Source organism: Cyanistes caeruleus, chromosome 13 (genome assembly GCF_971803275.1).
Source record: "Cyanistes caeruleus chromosome 13, bCyaCae1.hap1.1, whole genome shotgun sequence".
NCBI lineage: Eukaryota > Metazoa > Chordata > Aves > Passeriformes > Paridae > Cyanistes > Cyanistes caeruleus.
Window position 1 is genome coordinate 16,694,746 of NC_141713.1, and position 14,313 is coordinate 16,709,058.

At 41.5% G+C, this 14,313-nt stretch overlaps 2 protein-coding genes across 17 annotated transcripts in view; one reads left to right on the top strand and one right to left on the bottom strand.

Moving 5' to 3' along the window:
• The window catches only part of CA12 (carbonic anhydrase 12), a 45,472-nt gene extending 39,363 nt beyond the window's left edge, over positions 1 to 6,109 (bottom strand). For all 3 annotated transcript variants that reach the window (XM_086849302.1, XM_086849301.1, XM_086849300.1), the window contains exons 1-2: positions 5,760 to 6,109; positions 5,419 to 5,654 (exon numbers count right to left, since the gene is read on the bottom strand). The gene's annotated coding sequence lies outside the window, so the exon portion shown is untranslated. The remainder of the gene's footprint in view (positions 1 to 5,418; positions 5,655 to 5,759) is intronic.
• The window catches only part of USP3 (ubiquitin specific peptidase 3), a 56,503-nt gene that overhangs the window by 8,810 nt on the left and 33,380 nt on the right, over positions 1 to 14,313 (top strand). For 2 of the 14 annotated variants that reach the window (XM_023934180.2, XM_086849276.1), the window contains exon 1: positions 6,537 to 6,868. The exons of 1 other annotated variant lie outside the window; for it this stretch is intronic. Coding sequence is in view for 4 of the 13 variants with exons in the window: in XM_023934177.2 (XP_023789945.1) it covers positions 7,434 to 7,527 (94 nt within the window). In the remaining 9 variants the exon portion in view is untranslated. Of the gene's footprint in view, positions 1 to 6,068; positions 6,388 to 6,497; positions 6,869 to 7,028; positions 7,528 to 10,870; positions 11,071 to 12,138; positions 12,401 to 12,621; positions 12,915 to 14,313 lie in introns of those variants that run through there. 11 more of the 14 variants (XM_086849268.1, XM_086849267.1, XM_086849274.1 and 8 more) reach the window with 11 other exon arrangements.

The following is a 14,313-nucleotide window of genomic DNA, read 5'->3' on the forward strand; positions in this document are numbered from 1 at the left end:
GAACAAGCTGAAAATTCCCCTGTCCCTTGAGATTTTGCCATCTCAAGTTTCAAGTTCCAGCTAGAGCAGAAACATTTCAGAAGGCCTTGTTCAGTCCTTGAATTCACAGATGTTAAGTGAAGGGAGTGAGGAAAGGAAATCTGGGCCAATGGTCTCCTATTTCACAATTCAGATTACTACTCAACATTGTGAATAACTGGCCCTGAAGAGTAACATAATAACAAAAATTGTAATCCTAGTGACATGGCAAGAAAATTCCTGTTTCCCTGGTAATGAGCTGATCTCCAAACAGGATAAAATGTGCCATTTTGCTAACACATATCTCATTCAATTTAGTTTATCAGTGAAGTATGTATACTGTCTTTGTGCATAATGACAAGTTTTTCAAGGGATACTTTGCTTTGGAGTCAAAACACTTCCAAACCAAAATGCTCTGAGATGCTGGCACCTTTTGTATTATCATTTACAGTTCTTTATGAACAGTAATATAGAACCAAGATCTGATATGTGTGCAGTATAGTACAGAATTCCTTCTGCAAAACTGGAAGCAAATACTGCAGCAGAGATACAGGTGGGATGCCTTTACAGCTTAGAGCAACAAAGCAGCAGAAATAGCTTGTACAGTGTTTTGACTATCAACAGTCTTGTTTAATATGGCAGAAAAGTGATATAATTTGTGTAGAATTACAGTTCACATGTACATATGATACTTTTACTATAGTAATATTCTACAGATATAATTAGGATATACAATTAGGTATTATAACAGAGGTTAGAAGTGAATCACCCAGTTCATCTTGGGACTTTCCATTTGTTAAGTATTTGAGATGGGAGTTCAGACATTAATTTAAATATTCCTTTTACAATGGTTTCTTTACATGTTACATTTCTTTTTTCACTGGCAAGTAGATTTTGCATTCTGATTCCTAAATTTTATCTGAAATGGTATAATTCTATACCATTTCATTATCTTCCTAATCCTCACAGATCATTACCAGAGTAAAATTTCTTCTATTTTTTGTGTCTGGATCATTGTTTGTTGTCCTTAGATTTGTTAATTAACTAATCATAGCAGTGAAATTGAAAACCTAAATGTCATTTAAACATGCAGTACTTGTGGCTTAGAATAGCTATGGGTTTGCCCCTTGTGACACAAGAAATTGTACCAGTGAGTTTTATGTTCTGGAGTTACTCAAGTGCTTTTGAAGAGTTTTCCCTTCCTTGATCAAATGGATGAGCTGGTTCCAACTATGTTTTCCAGACAAATAGGTACAGTAGGTTTTCTTTAAACAGCATGCTTGTAAGTTCTGTTCCATGCTCTGATACAGTATGTAAGCTGAGCTGCCTATTGTTTTCTAAAATATACCTGTACTTCCCTTATTTGCCAAAAATGAATGAGTGAGCCATGTTCACTCATTCATTTGATGAAGAGAAATTAGTTATCTTGGCTATTAAATGTTCTATTCTGATGGGATGAAATAAAGTATGCTGATCGTTAAAGAAGCTTAAGCAGAAGTACAGAATCATTATTTTCAAGACTGCCTTTGGGAATAATGTAATATAAAGTTTACATAACAAATACAGTAAAAGCTGAATGCCAGTGACATGAATTAGTACTTCTGGATGTCACCCTGATGCACTTGCATTATTGAGCAGGCTCTGGAGGACAGTAAACAATTGGTGAAGCTGGTGTCGAAAGCTGCCAGACATATGAGAACTTTCAGGCATTTGTTTACAGCATGAATTAAAAATAACTCTTTGTCTGTATGAATAATACCTTATGTGAAAACCATTCAGTTTATTTGGACCATTTTTTCATCACATCTCCATTGTTTTTTTCAAAAAAAACCACCATAGAGATTACTCACATTCACCTTTATTTATCCCCTTATATTGTGCCTGAGCTGGGATATTGCAGAATAGGCAAAGTCTGAGGCAAAACTAAAGCACTGCCTTTTTTTGTTCAATGAGATGCTTCTGGAATCCTTGGAAAAGTGTTGTAAAATTAGTGCAGGCTCTTAGAAATTAGAGAAATTAAATCTCAGACATATATTAAAATTATATGTAAAAAAATAAACAGAATTATTTGTAAAAAAAATATAAAAAATCCGATTCTGATGGAATTTGTATCAGCCCAATGCCATTTGTACTGCCAAAAGTCAATTTTATTTTCCACAGGAAGCAACTCATTAAGAAATGAGGGATGCCTCCATATTACTGCAGAGAACCATAAATCCCATGGCAGATATCCCGGGCGTTTTTTGCAGTGCCTGTGTGAGCAGGGAGAGTGCAGAACTCCGGCCCTGGTGCCTTTGCCCATGCCTTGTGTCACACCGCCCTCCAGGGGTGTGCTGGGCAGTGGTTTGGGCATGCTGGGAACCGAGTCCTGCCTATTTATACTCTTCAGTCTCAGGCTCCGTGTTCACAGATGCTTGCTCTGGGCCTTTGTCTACTTTTAAATTCTTTGTCCTTCACTTTGGAGATCTTGCACTTCCAGAGAAGAATCTCGAACCTTGTGAAGGGAGGTGCTTGTGCTCTTATGATCAAACACTGAAGAAGTGTATGAACTCTATTTTCAGAGGCCATACAGGAAATAGAAATAGATTTGTTAATGAGACAACGTGCCAGCAGAAACATGTTTGTGGTATTTCACGTGCTCTAGTGTAGTTTCATACACAGCTGCCTGCAGCTAAGCTTCTGTCCACTGCAGATGGCACAGAACTCACAGAACTGCTTGGCCAATTTCAGTAGAGGTTTTATTAAGATGAGACCTTGGTTTACAACTTCCCTATATTCTGATGCTTTCTATTGATATTTTGCCCGCAAGTATCTGCCTCAGATTTTGCATCTCCTTGTGCTGGGCTTCTGTGGTCTCCATCACTATTGCCATCGTACCTGAATGTTTCAGTGCCATACTTTTTGGAAATTAGAGGTGAAAGCCCAATCTAGCAAATTGCTACTAGGTCTGGATTGGCATGTAGTGTGTTCAGAGTGGTCACTTGTGAAGGCAAGTGGATCTTAGCTGCCACTTGGAATTAAACCCAATGCTCAGAGCAAAATGCTTGCTAATAATACTCATTTCAGCTGAGTGTTCAGGGCATCAGCCAATCTCCCTCATTCTGAATGAGAAGAAACGTGCCATGGGAGATGTTATTCTTTCTGTCTTTATGCATTTAATCTGGAGCTGGAGGATGGATGTGTATCCACAGAGATAGGAAAAGTCCAGTGTGTGAGCTCTGAACAGAGCTGGCCTCTTTTCACAGCTGTAGTTGAGAAGAACATTAGTCTTCAAACAAGCAAACAGGTCTACTTTGTAAAGAAATTGGTTTAAATAATTTTCCAGGTGATACACAAGAACTGTCTGGCAAAGACCAAACTATAGTTCTTCAGGTCAGCATTCATTCCACTTCTACAGCATCATCCCTTCTTAATTCCATGCTCCAAATTTCCACAGCAAATGTGGAAGTCAGCTAAGACTGAGTCATGTTCATCTAGTGGCTTTTACAGAAGCCAAGAACACAAGGAAAAACTCTGCTACTGAATCGTTAGCCCATATGATAATACAGGCAATGTTTTCAATAAGACAGAAATTCAGAATAATTTGTCTTCTGAATAAGTTCAGAAGACAAATATTTAACGCCACAAATTTTATTTCTGAGGCATACAGCAGAACAAAAGAACTCTCCATGCAAACTTCCCCAATCCCACTGTAAATCCTTAGCATATATGCAAGATACCAATTCAGAACCAAATTCTAAGCCCAAATACTCTCAGGTGGAACCTATAGAATAGATAGATGATTACATATATCCCAGAAGGGTGTGAAATATCTCTCTTGCAGGAGAGATGATGATGTGCTATACTAAACAGAAATTTCTAATATACAGTGCTGAATCACAAGCTCCAGTTCTGCACTGATTGCACCCATTATGAGCATGCCTGTAGGATTCATATTAGCTACCATCTAAAGTACTCTGATCTGAGGAAGAATGGGAGCAAGAGGTGAAACTCTGGTTCCAAATCATGTGATTTGCGCTAAAGAAATCTTACTGAAAAAGCTAACCAAAAAGGAAAATTATACCCAGAGCTTCTACCCCAGTCTTCCTCTGCACTCAACATGTACACCTCCCTGCAAGCCACTGAAAACTACCCTTGTTGTAAGCAAAGCTTTTGAGATCTGAGTGCTGAGAGTTGCATTAGTGATTATTTTTCAGTAGGCAAAGAGACTACATTACAAACATGCTTGTACTGGTCCTTATGCATCCTCATTGTTTGTGTGTAAGGATGGGTGGGGCACAACATGAGGATTAAATGTATGCATTGGTTAGAAAAGACAGCAAATGCAGTCAAACTGCTGCTTTAATTCAATGTATTGTCTCATTGTGGCAGAGGGTGCAGAGTAAACAAAAGGACCCTTTGGCTGATATAAAGGATGCTAACATGACCATCTTTTTAAAAGCTCCTTAAATTTGTACAAGTAATTCTTAGATGCATATCAAGGTTTGTATGTTGTATGAAGCAAATTTAAATATTGTTTTCCCAGATATTTTTTCTCTATTTGTATTTGCTTGTTTGAAAATTACATAAATATATGCTTTCTATATAACCTGTAAAGTATATGATGAGAATGTTACTTACCTAAGAGATCAAATATTACAAGTTTGAAGGATGGGGAACATGTAAGGAAGAACTATGGTTTTGAGTCAAGGTAATATTTGCAGCTATTTAATTCACAGTTTGGCAACTATGACCTAATGCTGCTTCTAGCTACACATCTAGAAATGTACACTAATTCCATGGAGTGTAGTCCAAGTAGTTTCTGATGCTGTGAAGAGTTGGATTTTTCACACTCTGAATTTTTCCCCCTTGTGTAAACAGGGTGAAAATGAACAAAGGGTAAATAATGGCATTTTGCCAAGGAGATTAGTGACCAAGACATCATTGATATTAATATTTAAAGTATCTCATCTGAAAATCCATACACAACTGTCAGCTTCTAGAATATTCTCCCGTGAAAGAGTGCAGTGCCACATAAAATACACTGAGATAAATGCTTTCTTTGTCTACAGAAAGATCACACAACAAGCAAAACCAGAGGCAAAATTGTGTTTTCACATTAGTTATGGTAAAATAAAGGGTCTAAAACTCCTAATATGCAATGGTTGTCACAGTTCCTTAGACTAAAAAAATCTCCACTTTTATGCTGGTGGACTTTATTTGCTCTATTTGAAAAGGAACTGCATATTGGTATTGCAAAGTACTGAGTGATAGAACTGTTGTTCTGCATTATCTGGTAAAGCTGTAACACAACATCTGTATTTTTATTACCACTTAACGGTTATAGTCATAGAGTAGGAAATTCAGTAACAAGCTGCATTTGAGGCCCGGTAACACTTTACAAAAAAACCTGGCACTTGCCTCAGACTGTGCATCTTCCAGAACAGAGCACTGGATGAGAGGCTGGACGTGAGCTGGCCATCAGTGCATGCAGCCCAGAAATGCAGGCGTGTCCTGGGGGGAAGGGGGGATTCCGCCCCACTCAGGTGAGCCCTCAGCGGCAGAGCTGCCTCCAGCTCTGGGGAGCCGGCACAGGAAGGACATGGAGCTGCTGGAGTGAGTCCGGAGGGGTGGAGCGGCTCTGCTGTGGGGAAAGACTGAAAGAATTGGGGATTGTTTAGCCAGGAGAAGACAAGCTTCAGGGTGACCAAACTGTGGCCTTCTAGTGCCTCAAGGGAACTTGCACGAAAAATGGGGCATACCTATATGGCAGAGCATGGAGCGATAGAGAACACGTAGGAACCGGTTCAGATTGAAAGAGAGAAGGTTTAGATTAGCTATTAGGATGTTCTTTATCCTCAGGGTGGCGAAGCACTGCCACAGGTTGCCCAGAGAAGCTGCGGATACCCCATCCCTGGAAGTGTTCAAGGCCAGGTGGGATGGGGCCTGGAGCCACCTGTTCTAGTGGAAGGGGTTGGAAGCAGATGCTCATCAGGCTCTTTCCACGCCCCAGCACGGCCCGGGCTCCGGCAGCCGCCGCTCTGTGGGCCGGGCCGGGCCGGGCCGGGCCCAGCCGCGTCACTCGGCGCGGCCCCGGAGCGCCCGGCTGCCCGCAAAGCCCGGCGCGCGAGGAGCGGCACGCGGAGCGGACGGGAGGGAGGGCGGCTGCCTGCAAAGCCCGGCCCGGCCGTACGCGGCGCGGAGCGGGAGGCCGTCCTTAAGATGGCTGTTGTGCGCGGGGCGCCGCCGCTGTAGTGCCGCGAGGAGCCGCCTGCCCGCTCCGCTCTGCCGCGCCCGCCATGGAGTGCCCGCACCTCGGCTCCAGCGTCTGCATTGCGCCCGACTCGGCCAAGTTCCCGCAGGGCTCGCCCTCCTCCTGGTGCTGTAGCGGTGAGTGCGGCCCGCGCTACGCGGCCCTCTCGGCCCGAAGTGGCTCAGCCGTTCCTTTGTCCTCAGTGCCCGGCGGCGGGAGGGCGCCCCGCGGGCGGGGGAGGGCGCGGGGGCGCGGGGGAGGGCGGCTGCCCCGGCCCCCACCCGCCGGGGCCGCCCCGCGGGACCCTCTGAAGGGGGCTGCGCCTTGCAGTCGCCGCCGCGCTCACGGGGGAGCCGCGTGTGGAGGCAGGAGCGGGGACTGCTCTCCCATCCCCGGCCCTGCCCCGGGCTCGCAGCGCTGTCCGGAGCGGGGCGGGCAGCGCCGACTTTCTCGCGGCGGGGCCGGCGTCCCCCGCCCCGGCGCTGCGGAACTCTGCGGGGCTGCGCTCCTTTTGTCTGCCGGTGGAGCTGCGTGCTCGGCTCTGCCCCGGGACCGCGGCCGAGGGGAGAGGAGCCGCTGCTAACTGCAGGGTCAGTGTGCTCTTCAAATACGTCTGAGGTTACTTTCTTTTTTATTTTAATAATACATTTTTGGAAGGACTTCGGACAGCGTAGTTTTAATAAGACTTGCGTCTGAAGGCGTCGCTTGGGACCCCCTTCAGGCCAAGTGAACGTGGTCTGTGGGGGATTTGGGAGTCACGCTCACCTGCCTGGGAGTCGATGGGAGTGTAGAGGTCGTCTTTTTTTTAGTACTTTGCTCTTTGATTTAATAATGCAAATATCCTGTCGTCACTACTGTCCCCTCGCATGATCTTGTTTGTTCAGGGGCATTCCCTTTAAACGTGCCGTGTGCCAGGTGTTTTAAAGTTAGGTTTCTGCCCAGCTAGCCCGCGATGTTTGCTGTCGGTGTTTGTTCGCTGTAGTTGTGTTCGGCTGTGCTCCGTGTGTGGGCACTCACAAGCACATCGCTTTAACGGGGAAGTAGGCCCCGCTTGGAGAAGAAATGGGTCTTGTGCCCCTAGGCACTGAAGAGAAGGGGAGAAATTCTCCTTTGGGAATGACCGACCGAGGAGCACTGAAGGGCTGCTTGTATTTTAAGATGTTTTTTTTTTTTTAAAGGAAAAATGGTTCTCCTTTGTCTGGTAGTGTCAGTGCCTTCGTGTGGGAAGGCTGCTACTTACTTAACTTCTTCCTTGATTGCAGTTTCCGGGAGCCAAGGTGTGGTAGTGTTTCTGCTTCCTTTTGCAAAACCAGTTATTTTTCTCTGTAATGCTTTTAATTTAGAGGGTGTACGCTTTACAGTGGAGTCAGGTGGAGAAATGTGGAGAATAAAAGGATAAGTATAGGAAAAATTGTTGTTCCTAATGTTTTTTTACAAAAATTAAAAAAAAAAAAAGAAAAAAATATTATTGACATGAAGTTTAACTCTGTGAGTCTATCTGTTATCTTCAGAATATCAAGGGTAAGCAAAGTTGTCAACAGGAAGTATATGGCAGTAGGGAGCCACCCTTCAGAGAACTTAAGAAAGATAAAAGCACCAAAATTTAAAATATATGCTGAGGTATTAATATAAGTTCCCAGCTTAAAATAATAGCCTGTTCATTGCTACCCTCTTATGTATTCTGCTTCTCAACAAAGAAGTTCAGCAGTTCGAACAATTCTTTCTTTGTTGTTCAGAGGAGTTTCTCCCAAAGCAGAACTTAGAGGGAAAGCCCAGCTGCTGGGCAATCACCTGAGTTATTTTATAGCACCGAGGCAGGAGGAAGGTGTGAGGGTTCTTTGGGAACTGAATAATGATGGCACCATATCTAGGGAAGTTTTTTGTTTGTAATGCTTTCTAAGAAAATAAAGATAAGTCACACAGTACTCGCATAGGTAACTTGAAGTCTTAACAAGTGGCTAGAGAAAAAAGCCTGAATTTAGAACAGTCCAGGGAACAAACAGCAGGCTCTTGTTAATTTAAAGTAAATTAAATGGTGGATTTTTTTTAAAAACAAATGTTGCATTTCTACTAGTATAGTAAAGCTGTAGTACCACAGTTCTTCCAGCTAGTAGTTATCCCAGGTTATTGTAACAATAGCAATGGCTATTGTTACATTAACTCTCTAATAGTATGCAGAGTACTGTTTTCTTGTTTTTACTCATTTTAGTGACATTAATCTTTTTAAAGATATGTAATACTGGTCTATGTTAAGTCACAGTAGATACTATGTCTTATTTGCTGGGCTTGAAGTAACTTTGTAATATAAAATTAAACAGAAAATGCTACATGTAAATTAATTCCTTGTCAAAATTTAATGAATTTCCTATTATTTTTGATGCTGTTTTCTAAGGTCGTGTGTTTTTAGTTCTGTATGGTGGTGGTGGTGGTGTCCCAGCTGTAGGGATACCAGTTGGAAGGCAGTTTTCTGCCTGTAATTACAGGGCATCTCTCGTCAAGTACATTGACTTAAACTAACTCAGAACTTGTCAGTCCTGTTGGTAGTTGCTGCTGACCTTTCCAGACAAGGATAGTGATGCAGGAAACTTTCTGGAAGCCACCTGATGTGCCAGTGATAGCAAAATTTTGCAGAATAGGTTGAAGAGTGAGTTTTAGTTCAGACTGCGAGTGGCTATTTTTATCATTATCTGGTGTTCTAGAGGTTTGTGGAGCTGTAGTTGCCATGCTGAGTGATGTACACTGTGTAATTATCTTTTCCTCCTCTCTACACAAAAACTCTTGATTGCAACAATAACTTCACATATTACCTATATGGAGGCACTTTTGAATATTGTTACTTGATCTTGAATATTGTGTCAGTGTGTAGTGGTGTTGTATTTGGTACTGATATTTGGAAGCCAGCCTTACTGAATACAGTAGTGAGTTGGTTAGAGGAGCCTGTGCATCAGCCTGAGCCACTGCGTTGGCCTAAATGAGTTTCCCTTGAAAGCTTCCTGCCAGAGTTGCTTTGGAGTCTTGTGATGAAGGAAGATTCTTAAAAAAGCACTGAGAGGAAGCACTGACAGCAAGGGTGTGATCCAAATATCAATGGGTTTGCTCTCCGTTAATAAGTAATGCAGTATGTTCATTTTAAAGTGGCACTACATCTTGTCTTATGTTTCTGTTAGGTGATTTGTCCCCCCCATTTAGAAAGTGGTGTGCTTTCCCCTGGGTGTTTAATCCAGTCAGGCCTGCTCTGTATAGTAAGCAATGCAGAAAGCAGCATGCATTTATTTGCTTTGAGAAGCTTCAAGATTATCAAAAGAGAGTGCAAAATGTTGGGGGGTTTTTGTTTGCTTTTTGTTGTCTTTTTTTTTGTGGGTCTATAGGCATTTTGTTGTTGTTGTAATTGGGCATTTAGGAGACATATATGTAAAGTAGAAATGGTATAGAAACTGAAAATGGCTTTTAATCAATGGCTGTCATGTGAAATAATGTGGGCAGATATCTGCTAATCCCAACTGGAGTGCAATTTTTCCACGCACTTTGATTTCTGAAGCTTGTGCTGAAGCTGGAAGCAGAGTAGCTGGAGGCATTGGCAGTACTGTGTCAGAGACTGAAGCTGTTGCATTTGTATGATGTGCCCACACCTTCAGAACTGTTGTGCAAATCATGTAATTAAGAAAAGTACTGTAGAACAGCTCAGATGTGGTATTTCTCAATAGCTTTTCATAGACTCATCAGACCATGGAGAGCCCTGCCTCACCGATGTGAGAAATGCAATCTCCTAAGCACACCTGTGGAAGTCTGGAGAGGTTTTCCAAATTTTTTCTGTGTGGTTGAGGATTCGTTAATTGTTCTCACTGGGCTCACTGCTTGTTCAGTGTAGAATTTGAAGTTCTGTCTTTAGAAGAACAACTGTGGACTGATAAGATTGTGTCTGCTGAAACAGAGGTGCTGTTGTTTTTGTTTTTTTTAAAGGGAAATTGTGCTTGTGAAGAATGCTTAAAACTTGCTTTTCAGATCACTGTCAGTTGAATACTTTTTTTTTCCCCCTTAAATAACATAATTTTGTTAGGTATTGAAGAGCAGTTCTCTATGTAGACTGGTATTTCCTGCAAAAGCTGAAATTATGTGCCTGGCATCAGTTTTTTTCATTCTGATTTCTGTTGTATAAGAGCTGTAATTGCACCAGTGGTCAGAAACATAAGTTGTGGGGTTTGGAAATGACATTAGGAATATGAAAGACAGGACAGCCAGCAGGAGCAAGCTGTTTGAGGCCTAGTGAACAGTGATTATGGTGGAAATCCACATGCTGAGTTAAGAACTTTGTGCACGTTTAAGTTACCAAAATATTTGGTAAATTCAGTTTGTTCAGAATAACTCTCGATATTCCGGAGTGCTTATTTAGATTTGAGGTCAAATGTTTTGGGCTGAGTAGAATTTTCAAGAATGTGACTGCACTGGGTCAGGCAGCTTTTGATGGTTTTTTTTTTTTGTTTGCCCCCACCCACCCCCCATCAGGTTTTGTTTTCTCAGTAAAATTAGTCCCACTGGTCTGCTTTCACTGGGGAAGGGAACGCCTTTCTGTCACACTGTGATTTTTGGCTCTGGACCATTGCAGTCAGTGCCAAAACAAGTATAGTGCAAAAGCACAGGTACAGACGTTACCCTCCTGGCTTTCCTTCTCATCCCAGCTGCTTCGTAGTGTTGCTTCTCCATTTCCATAAGTATTTTTATCTCTGCTTTTCCAGTTTTATTACTAGGGGACCTGATTTCTTCTGTCCTTTCATGATTACTGTAATATAGGAGGAGGAAAAACTTGCTGAAACTGGAGAGGGGTAGGTAGGACCTTATGACTAAGAAAACTTCAGTTCTTTGCATGTAAACTCAGGTTAAGATCATGGGCAGAGTGTGGACTCTGTATTGTGTGTGTGAGGATTCCTTGTCACCCTACATCTGGAAAATTATTTTGGCCTGGAAATTGGCAGATTTATTTTGAAATTCAAATGACAAAGGAAATATATTTTAAAAATTATACCTTTTTATTTAGTCACTTGTATTTCAGAGTTGGACACTCTTTCACCTTTTCATTTCTCTGGGTCTATGCAGGAATGTTTGTTAGTAACTCTAATTTGTAGGTTGTTCTATCTCCTTAGATTAGTTTCCTGGCTGTTTTAAGTTAGCTTGTTAGATTTGGGTTTTTTTCATACTCAGTCTTATTTTCCTTAAAATTGGTTTGTTTTTTTTTTTTTTTCCTGTTTGAATTGGTTACGGATGTGTGAACTGACCATGAGGTCAGCAGCCACCCTGGCCGGTGAGAGCACACTGCTTTGGAACCACTTCTGTTAGAAGATGCACATTTATTGAGATAGGATAAAATTCTTAATTTTGGTCTTATAAGTTAGATGGAAGTTTTCTTTTAATTCCAAAAAAAAGTGATTCTTTCTTTTCAGATGCTTAGTATTTTTAACAAGTCAGTAAACTTAAATTGGTGGTGATTAATATTTTCTAGATTTTATTTTTAAAATTTTGTTTATACTCTATTCAATGATCATAATCTATAACAAAATTTGAACATAAGTCTGGGAAAAGATGCTTCAGAGGAAAGAAGTAGACATTTAATACATTACCTTTGAGAAACGAGATCTAATCTTCATGATGATTTTGAAGATCAGCTTTGAAGGGCAGATTTTACTAGTGACTGTTCTAAGTGTCCAGTGCTTTGAAATGGCTATTCAAAATGTGGCACATAAGGAGACAGGATCATCTGATGCATTGTGGAAGTCGGATGAGACACTCATGTGTGCATGGTAAACTCTTGATTTACCTTAGATTGGGGCAGATCTCGATTACAGCTGGTTTCAGTGTAAGCAGGATGATTTTCACCTGCCTTTCCCAAGCTCTCCAGGGTATGCAGGTGTTAAACAATATCAGTGCCTTATGCTTTGTTTGTCTGATGATGTCACGGTGCTGAGGCTGACACACTTAGATTGTTTGGTTTTTTTTTTTTCTGGTTACATGTGTGTCTGAGGTTGACAGAATGAAAATTTCAGATGCAGTGTTTGGAATGAAATTAAGCTTTGAACCATTTCTCATTTGATCAGTAGCACTCAATTTAGTAACCCGTTCATGCTTCGCTTCCTGTTTTGACTAACATTCCTTACCTAGGTAAAAAGTGATTGAAGGTCATTAATTAAAATATTCCATGAAGATTAGAAAGTGGAATTTAATCAAAAATCTGTGTCTGAAAACTAGTTAGGGCTGTTCTGATTTATATTTAAGTATTGTTGGAGGAAACAGATTTTATTGTAGAATGAATTGGAATTGCTTTATGGTGCTCTTGTGGGAGTAGTGTAAGATTTTGTCCTTAGAAATTCTTTTCCTTGATTATAAGAGGATGTGTTAAATGGTACTTAATGTTAAATGGACATGATGAGTACACTTGGCATTTGAAACAAATGTAGTTTGAGATTTCTGTGGCAGATTTAATTACCCAGGTGAATCTAATCCCAATACCCCCAAGTAGCCTGGCAGAACAAGGTAGTGGTTCTGGAAGTTAGCCTGCCCCCAGTGGTGCAAGCAGTGAGCTTTTTGCCTGTGAAGCAAGGTGATACCTGCAGGTTTGGGGGTGGGGATTGAAGGTCCTTATCAGTATCAAACAGAGACATACTGATTCTTCAAGGTAATTCATGGGTGGGAATATGAGCATCTGCTTGTCTGTGTCAAAATAGGTGTATTTTCTCAAAAATAGCCTTGACACTTTTAATTTTTGGGGGGTTTTACCCTTCAGTTCATGTTTTGATTTGGTAGTGTTTTCATCCATCATGTGTTTCTTTCTCTTTTGTTTTTTTTTTTTGGTCACAGGGATGGTTTAATGTATCTTTTACTGGTATTGGGGAAGTAGGAATGTAAGAGTGGCAACTACAAACAAACAGATTATTACTAAATTATATAAAGCAGGAGACCTCTTTCTGTCTTCCCCCTCTTTTCCCTCCTATTCCCAGCTTGAATATTTTGACCTGCTATTAATTGCTGACTTACTCAAAATGACATTAAACTGTTGACTTTGCTATATTTTTTTTCTGGCTGCTGTCTGAAAATGAGCATTTATGTGTCTTGCTCTAACATAAAGATTGACTGACTTTATTTTTTTTTGGTGCTACTGCTACAGTGAGGAACTATATCTGTCTTTCTGTGAAGGCTAAAAGCATTGAATTTTAAAATATATGTATTTAAACGTGTATGCTAATTAGTTATCAAAGTAGCCAAACAACTAAAAAATAGTTTTGGAGTGTAAAGGAGAAATAAAGGCAGTGATTTTTTTTAAAAATGCTTTTGGCCATGCTTGTTCATTAAGGTCAGACTGCCTCTAATGTTTTCTTTCTGTTCATCTGTCCATACTTTTCACTTTGCTTTCAGGTAGGATGTGATTTTTGTGGTACATGCAGGAAGATCAACTGCTGACACATCTACATTGTCCTGAATTTTGGCTGGACATGTGGAAAGATGAGACTTTGAGACGAGATGGCAGTGGTGTAGCCTGGCAGCTGAATGTCTGTGTGTGACTGGCAGCGCTGATTCTGTCTCTCCCTCCCTTTGCCAGAGCAGCAGTGCAGGGAGCTCAGAGTCCCTGTAGCACTGCTGGGAGTGACCTGACTGGTTTGGCACCTTTCACCCCCCAGTTTGTTCAGCCACTTCCTGGGGACCTGTTTATACTGCTTACAAGTTTTCCTGACCTCCACGTCTTCTTTTCCATCATAGCGCTGAGAGTACAGGCAAACAAAAACGCCTGCATTTTTGTAACATCCCCGTTTCTCAGTGTGGAATTCTGGTTGCATAATCCAAGTGCTGAACTGAAGCCAGTGTGGTTCAGTGTAGGGGAGGGGAATTCCAGGCAGATGATCACGTTGTTCTCTGACATTCTTCAGCATTAGGAGTGTGTTGGGCACTTCGGTGACCTACTTACTCCGTGAAAAGTTGTGCACCTACCCCTGGTTTATATTCTCACTCAGGTGTTGTTTAGTGTGTCTAAATTATGTATGGTTTTCCACTGTAAGTGGGAGTGGTTCACTGTAACCATC